The 25,478-nt window shown below is 44.1% G+C and overlaps 1 protein-coding gene across 6 annotated transcripts in view; it reads right to left on the minus strand.

Annotated features, from left to right (window-relative positions):
• ALDH18A1 (aldehyde dehydrogenase 18 family member A1) overlaps positions 9,264–25,478 on the minus strand; it is a 38,518-nt gene continuing 22,303 nt past the window's right edge. For all 6 annotated transcript variants that reach the window (XM_021398817.1, XM_021398813.1, XM_021398814.1 and 3 more), the window contains 8 exons: positions 25,055–25,154; positions 21,572–21,792; positions 16,097–16,234; positions 15,798–15,993; positions 15,535–15,656; positions 12,732–12,918; positions 11,273–11,368; positions 9,264–10,185 (listed from right to left, as the gene is read on the minus strand). In XM_021398817.1, the coding sequence (XP_021254492.1) occupies positions 10,004–10,185; positions 11,273–11,368; positions 12,732–12,918; positions 15,535–15,656; positions 15,798–15,993; positions 16,097–16,234; positions 21,572–21,792; positions 25,055–25,154 (1,242 nt within the window). In that variant the 3' untranslated portion in view covers positions 9,264–10,003. The remainder of the gene's footprint in view (positions 10,186–11,272; positions 11,369–12,731; positions 12,919–15,534; positions 15,657–15,797; positions 15,994–16,096; positions 16,235–21,571; positions 21,793–25,054; positions 25,155–25,478) is intronic.

Below are 25,478 nucleotides of genomic sequence, written 5' to 3' on the forward strand. Positions count from 1 at the left end.
TGATAAAGGGCCTGGAGCATCTCCCCTGTGAGGAAAGGCTGAGCAAACTGGGTCTGTTTAGCCTTGAGAAAAGAAGATTGAGAGGGGATCTTATTAATGTTTATAAGATATCTTAAGTGTGGGAGTCGAAGAGACACGGCCAACCTCTTTTCAGCAGTCTGTGGGGCAGGACAAGGGGAAATGGCCACAAACTTGAGCATAGGAAGTTCAGCACCAGTATGCGAAGGAACTTCTTCATGGTGAGAATGACGGAGCACTGGACCAGGCTGCCCGGGGAGGCTGTGGATTCTCCTGCTCTAGAGATATTCAAGACCCGCCTGGACGCCGAGATGTGCAGCCTGCTGATCTCTAGAGGTCCCTTCCAACCCTTACAATTCTGTATCCCAAGTCAAGAAAAACCTAAAGGGCAGAATGCCCAGGATACTAAAAGGAACAGAAGCAACAGGATGACTTCTTCTGAATGTTGGTTTACATCTCAATTGACATACATGAATCTAGCAATCCAAAGCACAATGCCAAACATTTTACATCCCTAACAACAAATAACCTGTGTATAGTTTTACATATACATCTCTCCACATGTACGCCCAACAAAGATTAATGAGATGCATTTGCTGCAGTCAACTTGGCTGACAATTATTCACAAAGTTGTTCAGCTCCTCACCTTCAGAAGCTGATCCTCTCCAGCATCAGGAAACTTCTCGTACAGGGAGTCTTTCAGTACCTTGGCCATGAAACGCATTCCATAATTTTGAAGGAAATAGAAGGCAAGTGAGACTTCCGCAAGGATGAACCACCAACAACTTCTACAGGATAATGCAGTGATACACCAGACTTATGGGGTTTTGTCGACTGAATTAATGATGGCAGACAGGAACTCATCCATCACTATTCTCATATTTCCCACTGAGGCATCCAGGCGTGTCCTCACCTCTTTGTGACTTCAAGCTCATTCAGGTGTAACATGGTGTAGCAGTTTGCTATTGAAACAGACAAATGTGAAGGCAAGTACTCCTCATTCTAATGTATTTCTGTCAGAGCCAGGAGGAATTTCTGGCTTGACACAGAAACAAGCCCGCATTCACTCGGCTGCCAAGAGTTGTGCCTTACCTTTGATTAAGATTCTAGGTACTGGAAGAGTGAAAGACTTCTCACTTCCTCTGCTGTCCCCACAACAGCCTTTGCGAGAAATGCCCCAGCTAACTCAAAACTGTATCTTTTTGTACAGCACACAGACATGCTCTCTAGGCTAAAAAAAAAGTGTTATCTGTGACATGTAGTAATACCTCAGGTTAAAAATAAATCAGTGAATACACAAAAGTTGCACTTTTCAATGTTAAGATAATAACTCATGCTGTGTGCTGTGCTGTGAGAGCTGGCTTTTACTTTATAGGCCTTTTTTTTTTTTCCTTTGATCTTTTGAAGTAAGTTAAAAACAAAACAACAACAAAAATCCTTTGTCATGGTTTTATGATTTTTGGTTATCAGTATTCCACATCATAACATCATGTAGTGCACTGAGAGTTAAAGAGTTAATGCTCCAGTTCCGTGGATGGTGGATAGTTCCAGGTACCTGGTTCTCAGAAGAGAAGAACTACTACACTCCCCAGAGGACTTTGCTGCCCTGTTACCGTTTTCCGCTCAGAGGGGAAGATAAAACTGTTCGCAGATCACAAGACGTTCCTTCTCATCCCGTCTCTCATCCTGGCAGCATCTCACTCCCCAGCCATCTTGCCTTCAGCAATTAGAGTAAGGCCTCTTCGATTTTTGGACACTCTCTCTCATTTTACTGGATTTATTAGCTTAAATTGTAATTGGACTGTATTATATTGTGTTGTTTTGCATTCCAGTATCTTATTTAGTAAACTAGTTTGTTTCTCCTCAGATCGTTGCCGCTGTTTTGTTCTTAGGCCCATCTCCCTACGCTTTTTTCCCTTTTTCCTTTAGAAAAAGAAACCCAGAACGAAGCACATGGAACTCTACCTGGGGATGGATGAGGAACCGACCAAGAGCTTATAGATCCAGATTAAAGGGAAAACAGGGACAGATGACATAAATGACTAGGATGACTGAGTGGATGAGACCTTCCATGGGCAGACAGGAACAGCTGCATGTTCACAAGCCCTGCTCCTCCCCACCTCAATACCCATTGAAAGAACAACACAGCAGGGCACAAGCAGTCCAAGATGTTCCTATAATGCACTGATAAGGACTTCATTCTCCAAGTGATAAAGGAGCCAAAGAGGAGAGGTGCTAGCTGGACCTCATTCTCACCAATAAGAGGAGGCTGGTGGGGAACGTGAAGCTCAAGGACACCACAGTAGCTGCGGTGTCCATGACATGGTGGTGCTCAAGATCCTTGAGGCAGTGAGGAGGGGGCATAGCAAGTTCACTTCCCTGGACTTCAGAAGAGCAGACTTTGACCCCTTCAGAGACTTGCTTGGTAGAGTAATGCAGGATCAAGCCTTGGAGGGAATAGGGGTCCAAGAAAGCTCATTGATACTCAAGGATCATCTCCTGCAAACTCAGGAGCGATGCATACCAACAAAGAGGAAACCATGCAAAAATGCCAAGAGGCCTGCATGGATGAACAAGAAGCTCCTAGACAAACTCAAACACAAAAAGGAAGACTACAGAGGGTGCACACAAGGACAGCAAGCGTGGGAGGGATATAGAGAAACTGTCTGAGAAGCCAGGGATCGGGTTAGGAAAAGTAAAGCCCTCACAGAACTAGATCTGGCCAGGGATGTTAAGGACAATAAGAAAAGTTTCTGTAAGCAACACCAGTGATGAAAGGTAAACTAGGGAAAACACGAGCCCTTTCTGGGAATAAAGAGAGGGTTGAAGTATTAAGGTTAGGAAGATACTAGGACCAAAAGAAACTGCAACAGCACGCTTATCATCCAGTAAAATAGGTTTTGTTTTCTCGCAAATAATACCCATGTCTACAGTAGCTACATATAAAACGGAAAAATACTGAACAAAGATTGACATATGTAGTGCAGTGGAAAGCGCAACAGCAGAGCAAAATCCCAGGCTGCAGCGAGTGAGGATTTGCTCAAACACAACAGCAGCAGGCACTGAAATAAGAAGCTGCTTACCTTCAGAAGGCCTCAGGTACGCAGGGATCTCGAGAGAGATTCCCTTTCTTCCAATGCCAACCCTGAAATGAGGTCTGGGAAGGGGTGGATCCTGGCTCCACCCCATCTGGTCACTCAGGTGCATTGCACACACCTGAGCTCCCCTCAGTTGGCCCTGCTTTTGACCGAATGTTTTTTGGCATGGCATTCAAGCCATATTACCTTGCTTAAGCGCTTAGTCAGAGTAGGGAAACTGGGAAAAAAATTGCACTGGTACTGCTAGGAACAAAGAGTAAGTTGGACGGGTAAAGCTCTTCCCTAAGACTCCTCTTCACCCCACCCCACTCTGGTTTCAGCTGGGACAGAGCTGGTTTCCTTCATAGCGTCTGGTATGATGCTACGTTTTGGCTTTCCGAGAAAAACAACACTGGTACCACTCCAATGTTTTAGTTGTTGCTGAGCAGTGCCATACAGAGTCAAGGACGTTTCAGCTTCTTGTACTGTTCTGCCAGCGAGGGACTGGGGAGGCACAAGGAGCTTGAAGGGGACAGAACCCTCAGCTGGTCAGAGGAATATTCCATACCATGTGACATAGTGTGAAGAAAACACAAAATGCAGGGGAGTTGGCTTTAAGATGGGGAGAGGCTATTGCAGCTCTAGGACTGGTCAGCAGATGGTGAGCAATTGCATTATGCATCATTTGTTTTGTAATACGTACATTAAAAGTAATTATATACATTAAAGTAATGAATATATATAAATAATAATTACTTTTTCTTTCATCTCCTTTTCACTCTCAGTAAATAGTTTTTATCTCAACCCACAAGTTCTGCTTTGGAAGCAGGCAGTAAGCAAATGCCTGTGTGGTGCTGTGCTGCCGGGTTGAACCACACCACCACCACACTCCCCCGGCTTCCTTTTTTTTTCTTTTTTTCCCGAAGACAGTTGACAGGAGAACTTAGTGACCAACTACTGTCATCAAAAGCAACTGAACTAGGCCTCAGAGATGGACAAAAACTCATTCTGTCCATCATGAAAAAACTCTGTGAAACTCTTTATTTTTCTCCCTTCTAAAACTTCTGCAAAGAATAAAAACAGACAAGGCATAAATAGAAAACTGCTTATACTAAGACTGCAGGAGGAGGAAAGGGGCAGCCAGAAGCAGTGTGGTGATCTCCCTGCTGGCTGCGTGTCCCTCTCCTTCAGGCACAGGACCTGGCGCTTCTGGGTCTCGCTTAGTCCTCCTTCCCTCACTGTAGCTGAGCTGAAAGACTAATCATTAAGAAATATTGTCTAGGTTCTAGGCAAATCCATGACTGCAGTGTACAATTGGTTACTCCTGTAGCTTGCAAGCTTTGCAGAAAGCGAATTCCTTTTCTCAGACAGCAGCAGGTTAGGCTAAAAACTCCTTTTCCTGTCTTGGTTCTGTGGTCCAGCAGGGCAGCTGGGACTTTGTTGTAAGGATCCACCAGTTCACTGTGAGCTGTTGTAGGATTCTCCTGAAAGGGCATGCTGAAGAAAGGGAAAGGCATAATTGGGTGAGGGGTGGAAAACGGGACCAGGTGAAGGTCTGGTAGCAGTTTTCTGCCTAGTCATCTTGTTTACCCTCTTGGTGCATAACCTGTGGCAATTATGTTGCTGGGATAACCAATGAACCTGACGCTGCCCCTCCCAATCATGGCCTAAACTAATGTCAAGTCTGACCCAGCAACTTCTACCTGAACTTAATGCCACTCTGTTGTCACGTTGTTTTGCATCAAGGTGGTACTGCACCAAGACAAAACATAGGACAACACTCACAGATGTAGTTCCATGGCTCTAGGCTTAACTAAAGGAAGTGTAACCAACTCCTGTAGGACCCAGGGGAGGCCTTCCTTGCTTTTGTATGAAGCAGGCCACACGTAGCTTATCAGTCTAACCCCATATGGCAGAAGCAGCACGCACTGTAATTATTAAGTAACAATATCAGCAAAGACCAGATGCTAGCAGAGTACACAAGCAAAGCAGGGATCCCCTTTTAGCTGGAATCCCCGCTCAGCCGATTGAGACCCCCCACACTGTGCATACCAATGTCTGGACCAACCAGTAAACATCAGGTCGTATTAACCTCCCTAACAATATCTAGAAATGTCCCTTCTTGCCAGGGGATATTGGTTGCAGCCCTCTCTCAAGGAATTTGGTCTAATACTGTGCCTTGGGGGAATCGTCTGACTTCATTTCTTGGCAACTCGTGGAAAACTGAAAACACACATCCTGTTTGCACCCCCTCCCCTTTAGCATGTTAACTGTTGTACGCTTTGCCAAGACCGTTTGTTTGTTAGTGTATGTTTGGAATTGTTATCTGTTGAGCACTTGCTACTGAGATCGTGATTACTTAGGGATCTGTTGAGCATTTGATAACTGAGATTGTAATTGCTTAAGGATTTGTTGAGCATTTGCTAAGATTGTAATTGCTAAGGACATTGTATTAAATAAATTTATAATTAACCACCTGACTTGTGGTCAGTGAAGTGTGTTAACTGAATCTGTGTGATGCTGCTGACTGTAAGGCAGGGAATGGTGTGCAAAAGAAAATCTGTGCGACACTGCTGACCATGGTGCACGACAGCTGTGCTACCCTGGGCCGCTGGAAAGCATAGGGCTGTGGCAGCAACCCTGATTGTTTCAGGGGCTGCCTTGTCCTTTTGCTCTCTGCCTTACAAAGAAGACTTCTACAGGGTTGAACCATCACAGCTTCCTTTAGGATCATGCCTAATCAAGGGGTGAACCTCTAAAACACTACGTACAGAGACTGCTGAGAGATGAGCTGTCCTGCTGTGGTAGAAGTCACAAGGATGCTGCTGCTCAGCACAGCCCCAGGTGAACAGTACTCTGGCACTAGGCTTCTGCCTTTTTCTGGCTTTGTGGGGCCAGCAGCAAAGTGCTCACAAGGTCCATCTTGATGATGGTTTCTTCCCTAAAGACATCAAGATGGAGGTGGTCTGAGACACCAGGGAGCTGATAAAGAGCTCTTTGTCATCCTGCAAGATCTGGAGAGCTGTGAGAGAAAGAAACAGAGAAGAAGGGAAACCCTATCTGTGGAGACTTGCTAGCATCCCTCCTCCATGCTTGTCCCCTTTCCAAGTGAAGAAGTGGGACAAATGGACAAGAATCCTAGAATCATTAATTTTCCCGAGTTAGAAGGGACCCATAAGGATCATCAAGTCCAATGCCTGGCCCCCACACTCGGCAACCTCTGTGCTAAACCATACATCTAAGAGCCTCGTTAAAATGCTTTTTGAACACCAGCGGGCTCCTCCCAATGTACCACTGTCTGCAACACAATGTGGTGTGCACTCAGCTCCTGTGTTAGGGCTCTGAAAATTGAGCCCTGAGGAATGCACATTTTGACCTGCTGTGTTAACCCCTGTGCTACAACGCTCTGAGCCCGACCCTTCAGCCAAGCACTCACCCACTGTATTGCGCACATCTAGCTGTGTGCTGAACATTTTGGCTCTGCCCATTGCCCCTCAGCCCCAGCGCACACAACGCTGCCCTTACTCACCGCTGCAGACATCTCACAGCTTCTTCTCACTCCAGCAGCAGGCCCTAAATACAGAGCTCCAAGCAGCACCTCGTTCCCAGACCTTACCCATTTCTCAGGCAGGAGCCCTGTGGGGTTGAGGAGCTGCAAGCAGAGGGAATCCAGGATGCTGGGACTCCTCTGACCTGCTGCCAAGGGTCTTCTCTGGCATTCTGGGGGCGGGCAGAAGCCTGCAGGAGAGCCTCTGGGACTCTGTGCAGAAGGCAAGGAAATCAGGGATGCAACTGCAGGCAGTGGGCTCTGGGCTGGAACAGTGCAGCCAGGCACGGTTGCACAGCCCACAACCTGGGCACACAGAGGAAGCCTGTCCAGCTGAGGCCTGGGGCTGGGGAGCTGTCCTTACCAAGCACTCCGCAATTCGATAGGTCTGCATGGACTGCACCTGTTGCTCAAGCTCTTCCCCCTGCAGGAGGAAGAAGCTGTTGTTGCAGAAGCAACAACAATCCCTACCCTGACCCAAACAGGTAAGGGCAATATACACAGAAAAATATACACCAATTACAGAATGTGGCACTCTAAGGTCCTCCCAAGAGCTTGCTACTGATTTTAAGCCACCCTACACATATTCTGTCTTTTCCCCCCGTGCCTTCCCCATTCGGTTTCCAGGCTTTCCCCCTTCTTTCCTCCTTCCTTCCCCATGGAGTCCTCCTGCACTGTCCCAGTGTTCTGCTGTTACTGTCACCTGACAATCAATAAAAGCACTTTTCAAACACACTGAATCAGACTGCATGCTGTCACAGATGAGTAAAAATGTTGAAAAAGGAATATAATAGTATGTATTAATAATAAACTCCTACCTGTGTGAAGACCAATAACAGCTCCTCATCCTGGAGTAATTCCTGAACACAACCTGGACTCATGTTCAGCGTAAGCAGTGGCTCCAGGATATCGAATCTGAGTCAGAACAGCAAAGCTAACCACAGTGCACTGCTGCTCAGTTCCTTTGACTCAAATCCGTAGCATTCACTATGTTCAGAGAACATTGGTCTGAGGGTCCTATTCTCAGAGTGGTTCCTGCAGCTACAAACGAAGCAGCAGAGGAGTAAAAGGGGCTGGGAGGAGAATGAAACTATTTTCACATCCCACTTTTCCTGAAGCATAGAGCTGCCAGCATACTTTGTGGTCTCCACCAAACCAAACCAAACCAAACAAGCAGCAATAGAAAAGGACAACGTTCTGTCCACCTGGAAAGCTCTTGTGAATGATCCTTTTGGAGTGAGCAACCCTCAGGCTTCCCTCTTCTTTTTAAGTCAGGGCATAAAGACACAGGAATGGATCGCAGACACTTGACAGGCTGGAAGATGCACATCAAGTCTTTCTTTCTCACCAGAAGCACAACAGTACTGAGAAGGGCAGCCCTGCAGCTTCTCCTGCCCAGAACACGACTGAGAAAAGCATTCCAAGAGAGTGGAGAACTACCGTGAACTAACTGCAACACTGCACATGAACATCATCATTGAAATTACTGTGTTTGCCACTCTCCCTTATGGCTGAAGGAAAACAAAGCAGTCTTGCAAGACTGGGTGGGTTTTTGCGTGTATCTTGTATCAACTGAATACAATCTAGGCATTTTAATCCAACATATGATACTTCCTGCAGCCACGATGCCTCTTTCATGTTGCCACAACCCATTACATTGTGCATCAACACCACTTAATGAGTCTGAATAAAACATAGACACTGATGTAACTGTGAAAAAGTATCTCCTCCTGCTATTTACTTGTAGAATTTACTATGCTATGAGTTTTGCACTGAATTGTAGTGCATTTCTCTGTCCAAAGTATTTTTTATAAGCTCTGAATGGTACATAAATTCTGTCATACTGAAATAAATGGCTCTTCAATGTACTCATCAAGGAAGCTTGGTGAAATACAACTTTATAAAAATATAATTTGCAAACTTAATTACTCTTTTCAAGAATCTCTGTTATTAGTTACCGGTTCCAGGTTTTGAGCTGATGCTGAATTTTTCTCACTCCCCCAGAAATGCCCCTCGAGTGCTTTAGGAGCATCAATGGAATTTTCAGCGAACTCAATCTCTTTTAGCAAAGCTGCAGCAGCTGCGCAACAGTAGTACCTTGGAAAGAAAAGATCTTTAATGAACACTGAGTAGTGCTATTTAATTATCAACCCTCTAGAGCCAATCAACCCTAACACAATCTGCTCCTCTACTCTAGGGCCCCTGAGAGACTTCCTAAGAGGTTTCCAAGGGTCTCCTAGTTGACTTTCAGACACCCTAGAACACTCTCATGGAACCCAGTGCCCTCTAATGTGCCCCACAAGTCTTTCAGGGCCTCACAGTGAGCTCTAGAGACAACCAGACACATCCCAGAGCTACTGAGCATGCTCTAGGGAGCCCTCGACACATCCCACCCTATAACCCTCTCACAGCTCCTCAGTGCGCTCTAGGGGTCTTCACTGGTTTCCCTATGTGCCCTACTGGACTCCAAGGACCCCCCAGGTGTATTCAACTACACCCTAATGTACTCCCAGAGCCCCCCACGGTTACGCTAAAGGATTTGCCATGATGCTCCAACTTCCCCAACCACTGGAGTGCTGCACAGAGCTTCTGACTGTAGCGTGCGCTTGCATGTTCACTTGTTTCAGTACATAAGGAGAAGCTTTTATTCAAGGATATTTTTTTTCTAAACTTCAAAGTTGCATTATGTCTAGGTGATGGGGTTAGAGGGATTGTTTCATATAAAACCAATGAGAAATAAACATCTGGTACAAATAGGTAACAAAATTCACATTGTATACCATTGTGTTAGATACCTACAACTGTCAACAATACAACAATATGACAAAATTAGATATAAAAGATTGCTTGGTCAAAACATTAGTGAAAGATATGTTCCAAATGCATAGTAATCACAGTGTGATCAAATACGAAGAAAATAATCATGAAAGCTTTAGAGCTTTCAAGAGCTGCCATGATCCAATGACTGAAGAAAAGCTACCAAGTTTGTTCAACAAAACAGATGTTTTAACTAAACAAAGGCCTAGGTAAAAAATGTATGCTCCACCACCACGCATACTTGCCGGAGGGAACAACGGGGTGAAAAGAATGCAGCAGACATTTGAACTTTTCCTTATGGTATGTGTATGTTTTGAAGAAGTCTCTCTGGGACAAACAAGGTCTATTTGCAGATACTATCAAAGGAAATAGCAAGAGGCAGCAACAAATGAATTATGTCACAGATAGGATCACAATGTATTCCATGTACTGGACAAGGATTAAGAACATGAAGATGAAAAACCAATCTCTCTCCTCCAAGAACACACTGGAGCCTGAACATCTTCAGTAAACATTTTATCCCTGGCTTTCTTCCCCAGTGTTCTTAGCTGGTATTTCTGTGAGGGAGAGGGAGGCTCTCATGAAGATACTTCATGCTGCCATGCTCTGAGAAGTCAGAAACAACATGATTGTCCCCTCTCAGCAACCACTTTGTAGTTAGGAGTCCTTCAATTCCTACTGGTCCACGTGCATGGATACGAGAAGTACTAATTCCAACTTCAGCACCTGCAGAAAATATACAAGACAAACTTAGTCCTCAGAAGATATTCAACTTGGTACTACACAGCTTTGCATCCTTATGTAGAAAAAAAGCCATTCATTGACCTGTCTTTTTCCATTCCTCCCACAGCATCAGAAGTTATGTTAACCTGTCCTCATGGAGAAGTTAGTTAGGGGAGTTTAACTATTGCATTATAAAATGGAATTGTTTATACTTCTGGCTGCTACAGCGTCCCTTTTAGAGAGAGAGAAGCTAGCAAGGTAGGCATTTAGAATAGAACCTTAACTGACCCAAAATATTTTTGCTCCCTACTGCTAAATTGTCTATACAACAGTATTAGCTAGTGCTGGCAGGAAAAAGATATTAAACTATCTGTTATATTCTGCCTGAATGAATGGGCTAGGATTCAGTTTTTCCTGCAGTATTCCTGTAAACCTTGTATTAGGCAGTATGATCAGAAACTAATCATGTTTTTCAGGACTGAGATGAATATTTGCCACACTTTCCACGTATCAGTAAATCCTACAGTTATCCCTGCAGTGTTTTCTTCCATACTCTCCTGTTTTCAGCTGGAATAGAGTCAATTTTGTCAATAGTGGCTGGTATAGTTCTGTGTTTCGGATTTAGGAGAAAAATAATGTTGATAATACAGTGATGTTTTAGTTATTGTTGAGTAGCGTTCACACTATGTCGAGGACTTCTCAGCTTCTTGTACCGTCCTACCAGTGAGGAGGCTGGGAGCGCACAAGAAGCTGTGAGAGGGCAGAACCAGGACAGCTGACCCAAACCATCCGAAGGGATATTTCATGCCATGTGACATCATACTGAACAGTAAAACTGGGGGAGTTGGCTGCGGGGGCTGCCATTGCTTGGGGAGTGGCTGTGCATTGGTCAGTGAGTGGTAAGCAATTCCGCTGTGCATCGATAGTTAATAGGAAAGAAAAAGGAGGGGAAAAAAAACAACCATGGAACAGTCTTCATCTCAACCCATTAATTATACCTTTTCTCCCCCCAGCTCTCTCTCCAGTCCCACAAGTGAGCGAACAGACGAATGGTGCTAAGCTGCCTTCTGGGTTAAACTACGACACTTACCAAGTCCAAATCTATATCCATCAGAGAATCGGGTACTGGCATTCCAGAAAACACAAGCGCTGTCCACATGCTGGAGGAAGAACTCTGCTGTTTTCTCTGGGAAAGAAGCAGAGCAGAAAATAAAAATCCTACGTAAAGAACGATCATGCACTTCAATAAACAGAGCCTCATGTAGTGAACAAACAAAACAGCAGAACTTTCACAAGTAATATAATCAGACAGTATCTAAACAGCCTGGATTAAAACACGTTCGTATACACCTTCCCAGTATTCTTATCAAGTAGACACAGCTGCAAATGTTACAAGAAGCCTGCAATGATAAGAAAAAAAAGTGGAAGGATGTCTAATTATAACTACAGTCTACACCCTGCAAACCAGGTTAGTTGTATGACTGGGGCAAAGGCGAGAAGCCCCACGTAACATTTTGCTGTCAGACAGTTAAACTATGCGTTCAGCTCTCCATCATTCCAAACACAGAACTGTTCCAAATAATGGAAAATCCTGTATAAAATTTATATTGCAAATAAGATTAGGGAAACAGAATGCAGAAACCCCACATGAAATCAGCTAACTAACCCAGGTTAACACAAAATATGCAGGAACGGAGCACCATCAAGCAGACTTGTGCAAGTCTAAGTGCTCCAGAGGACACAATTCTAAGGTTGTAAGCTGCAGGTCAGTCACCCTTAGCAATAACACCAACACTAAAGATCAGGTCTACTTCCCGTACACACCCTAGTAAATCACTAATGCACCAGCTCTTGGTGGTAGCAGCTTACAGTATCAAATGTATGCATGCCTGTTGGTGCCCCTCATTTAAGCTTTGCCGGAAGTACAGAAGCACAAGCTTGTTTCAGTCTCACACTCATGAGCCACAAATCAATACAACCTCACTGCACCTGACCCTCATCTGCTTTAAGGCTTGGATTGAGAGTCATCTTTTGGCTGGGAGCAGCTCTAGCAATGTTTTGAATTGACACAGTGTTCAAACTGCATGTAGAACAGGTACAACATGGGAGCAGCACAGAGGAACACAACTTCATAGCATTAAAGAAGCAAGAAACTGGGAACCGAGATAAATGCATCTTTTAAACTAAAGATGCAGAACTGAGAAATAAAGCACTGGGAGAGGTGGGGGAAAAACATCTGTGGTCCTTGTTTGCAAGGCATAGAAATGACGTGGGAAGACAAAGTAGGTACAGTCTGATTTTCCCTACAATCCATTCCCACCACAGAAGCTCACCTATTCATCCCACAGAGGCCTAAGGACATCTTCAGAATTCAGATGTTCCTGCAACACTGCCTGATGTGGCCCAGAAACACAAAACAATCTAGCTGGAAAGAGCAAATTACACCTACTCTGGAACCATGGTAAGAGAAACTATTGCAATGTAAGTAGTTATGCTAGCACCAAGAGTGAAACCAAAGCAGAAAGAAAAGAAACAAACTGGTCACGAACCATTTTCTGTGATGATAACATCTGTGTGAGAACTTCCATACTTGTGGATATGTTCAACAGCCTCTTGGACACTGTCCACAACCTCAATGCAGCACTCCAGGTCCCCATATTCAGTGCGGAGAGATTTCACTTCTGAGGGGCTGAATGTCAAGTAAGAGGCAAACTTTGGGCCAGCGTGAATCTTCACCTGCAACACCATAAATATGTTGTGATTCTGACCATACCAACAATTTCCAGGTAGATATGCAGCTTGTTACTCCAGGTCTGGCTAGGATGGATTTTATTTTCTTCATACCAGACCCTATTGTGATACATTTCGGATTTGTGGCCAAAAATAAATTACTGTTTTGGCTGTTGCTAAACAGTGCTTGGACAGTTCTAAGGCCTTCTCTTTCTCCCCACAGTGAGAAGGTCAGGAGTGTGCAAAAAGTTGGGAGGGAACAGCCACAACAACTGACCCATACTAACCAAAGGAATATTCCATGTCACGTAAAGTCATACTCAGCAATAAAAACTGAGAGGAGAGGTGTTTTGAGGAAAGCAGACATTACTCAGGGACTGACTGGGCTCTGGTCTACAAGTAGCAGGTAGTGAGCAATTGCACTTTCATCATTTGTTTTTCTCCTTTCTTCTTCCTCTTTGCTAATTGAACTATATTTTTACCCACGAATTTTCTTGCTCTTGCTCCTCTTCAACAGGGGGGAAGTGAGTGATGAATTGGATGATTAGCTGCTGACTGGGATTAAAACATATTTGTGTATCAAACATTCATGACGTGCAACGCAAGAAAAATTACCCTAAATTTTCAGAGCCTTAGCAGATATAACTAGCAATAAGGCACAACAGCTGACATGTTACGTTGACTGTCTATCATGACATGCTCCTAGTTCAGGGCTCATTTTAAATTATTTAGAGCAACTGCATTACCTAGAGAGAAAGACATCTGGCAGGAGGACAGTACAACACTAGTGGCAAAACAGCTGTATCACTGCACCCAGCTTGTGTACCTGTATTTTCAGGCAGCAAGTGTAGTGCAAACAGTAACTACAGGAAATGTCCTTGTCTCATCTACAAAAGTCTATCTACTTTTATCCTTTTATTTTGTAAACTAGCACCAGCACCCTCTGAAGCATTTGTTTCAGACACAAAAGAATTAGTGTCCAAAACAAGACAAGTACTCACACAGATTTTTTAAGTACCTTATAAAGAAAATCTAATGCATCATCAACCTCTGAGCTTAATCTTAACAGCCAAGATACCTAAACAATGACATAGGGGCGTGGAGGGGCAGGCGCTGAGCTCTACTTTCTGGGAACAGTGATAAGGCCCAAGGGAACTGCATGCAGCTGTGTCAGGGGAGGGTCAGAGTGGGTGTTAGGGAAAGGTTCTGAACCAGAGGGCGATAGGCAGAGCACAGGCTCCCCAGGGCAGTGGGCATGGCCCCGAGCTGCTGGAGCTCAAGGAGCGTTTGGACATCGCTCTCAAATATAGGGTTTGGGTGGTGCTGTGTGGAGCCAGGGTTGGACTTCTGATTCTTGGGGGTCTTACAAATCAGTATATTTTATTATTCTATAATACTATATAACTGATACAGCAGAGAAATCCCTATGAAATTGAAACGAAGGAAATTTTGACAGGACAAACATAAATGAGAAATAAGTTTTACAAGTCTGCTAAAAGGGGAACAAAATTTGAAATTTAGGACTAAATCCCTAACATTTGAAGGCTTTTAAGAGAAGCATCTGTAAGATAGCATTTTCCTCATAAAACTACAAATTACGTTCCTTGTGTAATCCTGCCCAACATTTGCAGGTTTCGTGTTGTCTAGTCAGATCAGACAGCAGTATCATCACATCCTCCCCACTACATTAAGGGCTGGGGGCAGTTATGTGGTGGTGGAAGTGCACCAGTCCTCACGTTCCTCCCCTCCAAAATCCAGAGATATATTCTTCACTAAACCCTTCCCAAAATACAACCAAAAAAGATGTAAAAAAAATCCATTGGGTGAGGACTTGCTCCTGACTATATACAAAGGCCAGCTTCTCTTAGTACAATCCTTTTAATGTCATCAAAACACAGGGCCTATTTCACCCCATTTTCCTGCATTAATTAGTGCCCAAACACTGTCAAATACATGCTGCTGCATGAAAAATCCTTGTTTAATATGCAATTCAAAGTACTCAACAAATATTTAACTCCTGATGCATCTCTACTACCTTTACTGGCAAAAAAATTACTCATGTCAAGCCATTTAAGTCATACAGTGGCCTTTCACTGTTCCTGTGACATAACAGGAGGGAAAACAGGTGGGAATAAAGGCACACAAGATGAAAGGTTTTAAAAAATTGTGGATGAAGCAGATTCAAAAAGAAGAAAAACAAAATGGAAATTGACTGAAGTAAGAAGGTGAGTGAATAGATTCAATAAGAACAGGCTTTAGGTCTAGGAGGTTACAAGCAATTAAGTCAAAATTAAGAGGAGCAGAGGAAGGGTTGTGGATGTGCTCTTCCATGGTGGAACAATTTTGGGGGTATGTAAAAGGAAGTATCTGTATCCCAGGAATGGCACACAGCTGTCCTAAAGAAGCCACTTCCTGACCATTTCTATGGAAAAGCTTGGGGTTGTGTGGAGAAACCAAGAAAGTTCTCCATTAAGTTAATTTGCATCTACAAAGAGACACATGGATAACTAAAGTGTTATGTCATCACAAAACTACATAGGGCTATGTCAGCCAGACAAAATGCTTCAAAAATGTTAAGAAGTAAAACAGGACAAATAAAAAACACAAGTATACATGACTAACCTGTTCTACTCTCAACATGTCTATGATCTGATCAAACAACGGGGTTCTCAGCAAGTCTCGATGAATTAACAGTGTTTCCAGAGCATTACAGGCAGCAGGATATTCACACTTGGAGTCTCTGACTGAGGTTTAAGAGTAGAGAATTGGTTACGTAGCAAAAATTTTGAACAGCACACGAATTAGAAATCATGATAATCACATCACATATTCCAAATATGAAGCTCAGTTACACCCACAATTCAAGTCACCCTCTAACTGCTTACTTATTCGCGTGACCTTTTCAACACTGGCATCCGTGTCCACATACACATGACAGATTCCTTCGCTGTGTCCCATCACAGGGATTCCCTTTGCAGCTTTCTGTATATTTCTGACTAGCTGGGATGAACCACGTGGAATGATTAGATCTATCAGCTTATCCAAACGGCAGAGATCTTCTACTTCCTCTCTTGTATTCACCTGTGGAAGTTGTGATACAAGTGGTCCATAGTTTGAAGTCTCAAGCTCCACCTGTTCTTCTTATACATAGCAAAATATTGTTGATTTAATTCTAGACACTTACCAGTTGCACTGCATCTTTGACTCCATGAATGGAAAGCGCTTCTTGTGTCAGATGATGAAGGATTTGATTGCTATAAGCTGCCTCTTTCCCTCCTTTAAGTAGCAAACCATTTCCACTAGCAATAGCCAAAGCAGACACCTGTCAGAAAGGAACGTGAAGACAGAAAGACAAACAGGAAAATAAGTGATACGCCTCTTCTCTGAGAATAACATCTGCAAAATAGGGTTAGAACAGAATTCTGAATTCTGTTCTTACTCGATGTCAATCTACAGTGCCAACTAACAGAACATATAACTCCAGAAATGAAGTATCTTAACACTTCAGGCACAAACTTCAGTTTTCGGTGCACTACTGGCAGAGGGAGACTGCAGTTGAGTAAGTCAGAGGAAACCTTGGACAGAGGCTCTGGCATGAATTGAGTAGCTGTATAAAATAATTCCATTAGCAAGAACTCTTGTTTCTAGTCATCCTGACTGGAAGTAACTAATAAGCTCTTCCTATGAAGAACATTTTCATTGTGCTGTCTAAAACACAAATACCATAGGTAGACAACACTACTTGAGATAAGTGGGGAGGGAAGCAAAGAAGTCGAGACAGCAGGCCCAGCACCAACTTTATCACATTGCTTTCACATTTATAGTCAGAAGGAACTTATTGACCTTGTTGTCTTGCTGTTTATGGCACTAAATTTCACATATTTTGAGTCCAGCAATAAAACAGGACAACTGAACATTTGAATTCAGCAGTACAACTGGACCTGGACAGACTGGTGAGCTGGGCAGAGAGGAACTCGATGAACTTCAACAAGATGAAGCATAGGGTCCTGCACCTGGGGAGGAATAACCGCATGTACCAGTACAGGTTAGTGGATGACCTGCTGTAAAGGAGCTCTGAGGAGAAGGACTTAGGAGTCCTGGTGACAATGGGCTGGCGATGAGCCCTTGAGGCAATGTGCCCTTGTGGCCAAGACAGCCAATGGTATCGTAGGGTGTGTCAAAAACAGCATGGCCAGCAGGCTGAGTGAGGTTATCCTCCCCCTCTACTCTGCCCTGATGAGGTCACATATGGAGTACTGCATCCAGTTCTGGGCTCTCCATTCAAAAAAGGCAAGGATCTTCTACAGAGAGTCCATCAAAGGGCCACAAAGATGACTAGGGGTCTGGAGCATCTTTTGTACAAGGAAAATCTTAGAGACCTGGGACTGTTCAGCCTGGAGAAAACTGTGAGGTGAGCTTACCATTATTCAGAAATATCTGAAGTGTGGGAGTCAAGTGGACGGGGCCAGACTGTTGTCAGTGACAGAATGAGGGGTAACGGGCAAAAACTGCAATGCAGGAAGTTGCAAACAAACACGAGGAAGAACTTCTGTACTGTGAAGGTGACAGAGAATTGGAAAAGGCTGCCCAGAGAGGTAGTGGAGTCTCATTTTCTGGAGATATTCAAAATCCATCTAGATGCTCTCCTGTGCAACCCTCTCTGGGGAATCTGCTTCCATAGAATCATAGAATCACAGAATGGCCTGGGTTGAAAAGGACCTCAAAAATCATCGAGTTTCAATCCCCCTGCTGTGGGCAGGGTCACCAACCACTAGACCAGGCTGCCCAGAGCCACGTCCAGCCTGGCCTTGAATGCCTCCAGGGATGGGGCATCCGCAACCTCCTTGGGCAATCTGCTCCAGCACGTCACCACCCTCTCAGTGAAAAACTTCCTCCTAACATCTAACCTAAACCTCCCCAGTCTCAGTTTAAAACCATTCCCCCTTCTCCTATCACTATCCACCCTTGTGAACAATCGTTCCCCCTCCTGTTTATATGCTCCCTTCAAGTATTCAAAGGCCACAGGGAGGTCTCCCTGGAGCCTTCTCTTCTCCAAACTAAACAAACCCAGTTCCCCCAACCTTTCTTCACAGGAGAGGTGCTCCAGCCCTCTGATCATCTTGCTGGCCTCCTCGGAACTCATTCCAAGAGCTCCATGTCTTTCTTGTGCTGGGGGCCCCAGGCCTGGATGCACTACTCCAGATGGGGCCTCACAAGAGCCGAGTAGAGGGGGACAATCCCCTCCCTCTCCCTGCTAGCCACTCCTCTTTTAATGCAGCCCAGAACAGAGTTAGCCTTCTGGGCTGCCAGCGCACACTGCTGGCTCACGTCCAGCTTCTCATCCACCAGAACCCCCAAGTCCTTCTCCACAGGGCTGCTCTCAAGGAGTTCTTCCCCTAGTTTGTATAAATACCTGGGATTGCTCCAGCTCAAGTGCAACACTTTGCACTTGGTCTTGTTGAACCTCATTAGGTTCACATGGGCCCACTTTTCCAGCCTGCCCAGGTCCCTCTGGATGGCTTCCCTTCCCTCCAATGTATCGACTGCACCGCTCAGTTTGGTGCTGCCTGCAAACTTGCTGAGGGTGCACTCAATTCCATCGTCTATGTCATTGATAAAGATGTTGAAGAGACCCCTGCTTTAGCAGGGGAGTTGGACTTGATCTCCAGAGGTCCCTTCCAACCCTTACAATTCTGTGATTCTGTGAACTACAAAAAAGAAAAGAAAAAGAAAAAAAAAGCAGCTCCAGAAAGGTAACTCCTTTTTGGAAGTTAGATGAAAAATTACCACTGTTCAAAATATAAGCCTTATCTGTCCAGCCTTCAGATGCTACATTGAAAGCCTCTTTAAAGAGGTGGGGAAGTGCATGTGATTTTTTTTTAACAGCTAGGAGTATGACAGACATGATAAAGCTCTTTCCAGTCTCACTTTACTTCTGCATTCCTTTAGTTGTCTTCCTCACTCCAAACCCATTCAGAGTGATCTCACAATTTGTCCACCTATTTGAAAAAAACAGCATGCATTCCTTTAGAGAACAAAATCACCCCCTCTCCAGATTGTTTAGAGAAAAAAAAAAGCATCTGAAATTACCAATGGAAATCATATATCTTCACGGAAAGAATATAACTATCAACTTCACAGAATGGTCTGGATTGAAAAGGATCTTAAAGATTATTTAGTTCCAATCCCACTGCAGTAGGCAGGGACACCTCCACTAGATCAGGTTGCCCAAACGCCCATCCAGCCTGGCCTTTAGCACTTCCAGGGATGGGGCATCCACAACTTCCTCAGGCATCCTGTTGCAGTGCCTCACCACCTTCATAGCGACTAGCTTCTTCCTTATATTGATCTAAACCTACCCCTTTTTTTGGCTTAAAACCATTACCCCTTGTCCTATCAGAGCAATCCCTAATAAAGAATCTCTGTCCATCTTTCCTATAGGCCTCCTTTAACTATTGAAAGACTGCTGTAAGGTCTCCCCAGAGCCTTCTCTTCTCCAGGCTGAACAACCCTAGCTCTCTCAGCTGTCTTCATAGGAGAGCTGCTCCAGCCCTCCGAGCATCTTTGTGGCCCTCCTCTGGACCCACTCCTAACAAGTCCGTGTCCTTCTTATCTTGGAGGGTCCAAAGCTCAGTGCAGTACTCCAAATGAGTTCTCACAAGAGCAGAGTATAGGGGGAGAATCACTTTCACTGACCTTCTGGCCACACTTCTTTTGATGCGGCCAAGGATGCGATTGGCTTTCCGGGCTGCAAGTACACATTGTCAGGTCACTTAGAATTTTTCATTCCCCAGTACCCCCAAGTCCTTCTCTGCAGGGCTACTCTCAATCCATTCATTATCCAGCCTGTATTCATATTTGGTATTGCCTTGACCCAAGTGCAGGCCCTTGCCTTGTTGAACTTCATGAGGTTCACGAAGGCCCCCTCTCAAGCTTGTCCATGCCCTCTGGATGGCGTCCCTTCCTACCGGTGTGTTGAATGAACCACTCAGCTTGGTGTCATCTGTGAACCTGCTGTGGGCACACTCGATCCTACTGTCCGGGTCACTGACAAAGATGTTAAATAAGACCAGTCCCATGGCACAGCCTTGAGACACCACTCATCACTGGTCTCCACCTGGGCATCAAACCACTGACTGCAACTCTTTGAGTGCAAACATGCAGCCAATTCCTTATCCACCAAGTGATCCGTTTGTCAAAGAAGGACATTAAGTCTATCAGTTACATATCCTCAGACCAACTCCTTTTCCCTACTACTGTTGCCTGGGTAAGAACAATCTCTTCATATTTGATACTCTAACTCATTCTGCTGTCCACAATCCGAAAAGAATATTGAAAAACAAGGAATATTTCAGAAAGATAAAGTAAAACGGTGTAGGAATCTTTCTGTACCCCGTATCATGCATCTTTAGCTTTTAAAACTAGACATTAAAAACCAATTTCACTGTATCTTAAGTGTCTGCCTCTCCAAAGATTGGCGTCACAAGGGAAAGCCAAGAAGATAAGCTTGCTTAAATAAATAATTCCAGTTTGCAAACATAAGATTAAAAGTTAGGCCATCAAAATGATTTGAGATAAAGAATGAAGATATAACAAATATGTATATATTCACGATTAAAAGGAGAACAGAGGGCAAAGGGTTTCAAAACAGTTAATTCCCTTTAAATGATAGTAGAGCATGACTATACTTCAGAGCAACAACTCGATTTCCTGCAACCTATAGGAACCAGTCCACAAAAGATGTTCTTAGAATAAGACCTAGCATTAAATATGGAAAATAATAAGGAAGCTTTTTGTTTGCTTTTTAAAATCTACTACAGTTGCTCAGCAGTCAGGGATTAGAAAATAAGATCAAAATTGCTTATGCAGCCTTAGTCCAGATCCCATGCTTTCATGCATTATATTAGCATTTAATCACAGCAATATTTCTGCTACGCAGCTCTGCAGATGAAAGTATTTACCTGTAAGATACCTGCCTTACTCCTGACATATGATGAATGACACTCACTTACAGTACACCACTTGAAATTTTCACTATTTTTTCCACAACTTCAGTAAAGAACTTAAACCACCACTTTAAACCACTGCTTTTCCTCACACCCATCTCTCAAGAACTAAGTAAAAGCTCTAATTTTGCCTCACTGCAGGCATGCAGTATCAGTAAAGGACAGACTACTCAAAGCCTAGAACTTCCACGCTTTCTGTGCTACATTTTTTAACACGTATTCCTAACAGTTACAGTTTGTTATTAAGAATCTTTATTAAATAGTTGATGTTTAATCCTATCCTGCAGTTCAGCTGCATTCAGCATGGACAAACAAGTGTTTACTGGAAGGAACCTTCTAAGTTGCAAGTTAAGCAAGGAACTTATGTTTGTAAGATACGTGCAGGAACCGCATCATCTGAATGCAAGCTAACTCCTTCTGTGTACTGGGTTATTGAAAAACAACCCTGAATAACTCTCAACACTGCAGAAACAAATCCCAAGAACTTGTCTGTAGAAAGAATAAGGTGACTAACAAAATTCATTTTGGAAGAATCCAAACAAAAGTCTTTTGAGGAAAGCCCTTCTGTAGCCTCCCAGTAATTCATCAGCAGAAATATGCTTTCTTTTGTTATCAAAGAACTCCTAGCAGAGTAGACTGCCCTCCTTACATACCTGTGGGAGACAGTCAGGACGGGACTCAAAAATCACGAGAAGAACCCCAATAGGCACTGTCACCTGCTCCAACTCCAGGTCTTTTGCTATTCTTGTTCTCCGAATTATGCGGCCGACACTGTCCTGTGAGGATGCTGCAATCTGACGTAGTCCAATAGCCAAGCTGTTCAGCTTTGATGTAGATAGACTTAGACGTTTCAATAAAGGAAGAGCCAGTCTCCCTAAAGGAAAGAAAAAAATGTGCTTGAGATAGATTTGTCTGCTTAGACTCAAGCAAAAATGACCTAAATGGTGAACCTATAGAAAATCCAGATATTTCCCATTCCCAAGCAAAAAATTTACCTAAGATTAAGGCAATATATTAAGTCTGGTAGCCATAATAAAACTACCACAGTGTGAGAATGTTTTCCCAACAACTATAATTAAATATAATATAGTGCAACGGATTTGCATATGAAGCAACATCAACATCCATAAAGACAAGGTTTTTCCAACTTCAAATACCATTATATAATCCTGTACTTAAATTTCTTACAGATTTCTATCCTTGCAGTAGTTCTAGAAAGTCTGGGCAATATTTGGATCCTTCTATTTTACAGATAGAAATCCCAAAGCACGGACAAATCGTAGAATCATAGAATTGCTCAGGTTGGAGACGCCCTTCAAGATCATCCTGTTCAACCGCAACCTAACCATACTACCCTAACTCTAACAAGCCACAGCTAAATCATGTCCCCAAGCACCACATCCAAACGGTTTTTAAACACATTCAGGGATGGTGACTCAACCACCACCCTGTGGAGCCTGTTCCAGTGCTTAACAACCCTTTCTGTAAAGAAGTTTTTCCTGATACCCAACCTAAACCTCCCCTGGCGCAACTTGAGGCCATTTCCCCTTATCCTGTCACCTGTCATCAGTGATAAGAGACCAGCCCTGCTCTCACCTGCAATCACCTTTCAGGTATTTGAAAAGAGCAATAAGATCACCCCTCAGAGCCTCCTCTTCCCCAGTCTAAACAGCCCCAGTACCTTCAGCCTCTCTTCATAGGGCATATTCTCCAAGCCCTTCCCCAGCCTTATTGCCCTTCTTTGGACCTGCTCCAGCACCTCAATGTCCTTTCTGTACTCAGGCACCCAAAACTGAACACTACTCAAGGTGAGGCCTCACCAATGCCAAGTACAGGGGCAGGATGACTTCCCTAGTCCTGCTCACCACCCCATTCCTGATCCAAGCCAGGATGCCATTGGCCTTCTTGGCCACCTGGGCACACTGCTGCCTCATATTCAGCTGACTGTCCATCAGCACACCAAGGTCCCTTTCTGTCAGGCAGCTTTCCAGCCTCTCTTCCCCAAGTCTGTAGGGATGCCAGGAGTTGTTGTGACCAAAATGCAGGACCCGACACTTGGCCCTATTGAAACTCATAGTTTACCTTGGCCCATTGTTCCAGTCTATCCAGGTCCCTCTGTAAAGCCTTTCTGCCCTCTGGCAGATCAACACTCCCAACTTGGTGTCGTCTGCAAACTTTACTGAGGGTGCACTCAATCCCCTCATAAGATCATTGATAAAGATGTTGAACAGGCTTGGCCCCAGCACCGAGCCCTGGGGGACATCGCTCGTGACTGGCCGCCAACTGGATTTAACTTCACTGACAACAACTCTTTGGGCCTGGCCATCCAGACAGTATTTCACCCAGCAGAGTGTATGCCCATCCAAACCATGGGCAGCCAGCTTCTCCACAAGGATGCTGTGGGGGACAGTGTCAAAGGCCTTACTGAAGTCCAGGTAGACCACACTGACAGCCTTGCCTTCATCCACTAAGGGGGTCACCTTGTCATAGAACAAAATCAGGTTCATCAAACAGGATCTACCATTCATGAACCCACGCTGACTGGGCCTGATCCCCTGGCTGACCTTTAATTGATCCATGATGGCTCCTGAGAGTCCACTGAGAGTTACTGTTCCATAACCTTCCCTGGCACCGAGGTGAGACTGATAGATCCATAGCTGCCATGATCATCTTTCTGGCCCTTTCCAAAGATGGCTGTCACATTTGACAGTCTCCAGCCCACTGAGACATCCCTGGTTAGCCAGGACTGCTGAAGGATGATGAAGAGTGGCTTGGCAACCATATCCAGCAACTCCCTCAGCACTCTAGGGTGCAATCCATCTGGCCCCATGGACTTGTGAGTGTCCAGCTTTCGAAGCAGGTCCAAAACCATCTCATCATGGATTATGCAGGGCCTATTCTGTTCCCCATCCCTATCTTCCAGCGCAAGGGGCTGTGTGCCCAGGGAACAACTAGTCTTACTATTAAAGACTGAGGGAAAGAAGGCATTAAGTACCTCAGCCTTATCCTGATCCTTGGTCACTGTGTTCCCCTCTGCGTTCAACAAGGGATGGAGATTCTCCCTAGCCTTTCTCTTACTGTTGCTGTATTTACAGAAATATTTATTGTTGTCTTTCACCTTAGTGGCCAAGCTCAGTTCTAGCTGGGCTTTGGCCTTTCCAGTTTTCTCCCTGCACAGATTCACTACGTATCTGCAATCCTCATAAGTTGCTTGCCCCCTCTTCCAAACACTATAAACTTTCCTTTTGTTCCTGAGTTCCAGCCAAAGGTCTCTGTTCAGCCAGACCAGTCTCCTTCCCCGTTGGCTCGTCTTCCATGACTTGGGGATGGTCAGCTCCTGCACCTTTAAAATAACTTCCTTAAAGTATTCCCAGCCTTCCTGGGCTCCCATGCCCTCCAGAAATACCTCCCAAGGGACTCTCTCAACCACAGTCCAAAAGAAACCAAAGTCTGCCCCTCCTGAAGTCCAAAGTGGCAGTTCTGCTGACTCCCTTCCGTAGTTCAGCAAGGATTGAAAAATCTATCATTTCCTGATCACATCAGACTGGGTAAGAACTGCTTAAGTTTTCTAGTCTGAACACATTCAGACAGTAAGTTTACCCAGAAATGTCCCTCCAAGTACTCTGGTCAGTAAAACAATAGTTGCCATGTATCTTTTACTGAATATTACAATTTGTGATGTATCAATTTCACACATTTCCAGAATATGGTTCCTGGAAGGTATCAATTTAAGTATACAGATGGCAACAATCCCCACAGGAGCCAAACTTTATGTTAAAAGCCCAGGAAATGTATACTTTTTGCATTACAGTAACAAGAAAGATATTTGCTGTATTTTATTTCTAAAGTAAGCCTGCTTTGGTTAACAGAGAGCACTATCATTTATTTATTTTCACAGAGCTGTTCCTGGTGCCTTGCAAGGCCTCACTAACTTGTCTGATGAATACATCTGTTAATGTAATTGTGGAAGCTGCTGTTGTTTACACTGCCAAGTTCTCCAAGTCCTCGTTTCACTAATCTGTGATAGCCACGATTCCCAATCTCAGGTGACAGACAACTCTAGTTCTGCTCATTTCCTTTGAGACCCAGACAATTTCATAACAACAGGAGTATGATGGAAGAACTTGTAATATTACCTTTATTTTCCGCTTCTTCTAAGTCCTTCTTGTTTGCCAAGAGAATTTCTTCTCTTTGATCAGTTAGTAAGTCAGCAAGACGATAAATAATCTCTGCTCTCTGAAAGACAAATGTTTCTGAACTGTGTTCTTATATAAAATCCATTATATTTGACATCTAGCCCTCTTCAGTTCATTTCTACTGACCATATCTTCTCACTGTCTTAACTCCCTGAATACTTGGGGCCAGCTGATTTTTCCAGCATGCCTTACATTGAAAAATAAGGCTGAAAGACCTTTACATTTTTTTTTTTTAATTATTATTTTGCATCCCATGTCCCATCATCTTACTAAACCCACAAAGTTTAAGACCACTTTGTGGTCTACGCAACAGATGACATATTTTACCTAGTCAGTTGTAAAGCAGTCATTGATTGTCTAAAAC

The sequence above is a fragment of the Numida meleagris genome, chromosome 5, assembly GCF_002078875.1.
Source record: "Numida meleagris isolate 19003 breed g44 Domestic line chromosome 5, NumMel1.0, whole genome shotgun sequence".
NCBI classification, from domain to species: domain Eukaryota; kingdom Metazoa; phylum Chordata; class Aves; order Galliformes; family Numididae; genus Numida; species Numida meleagris.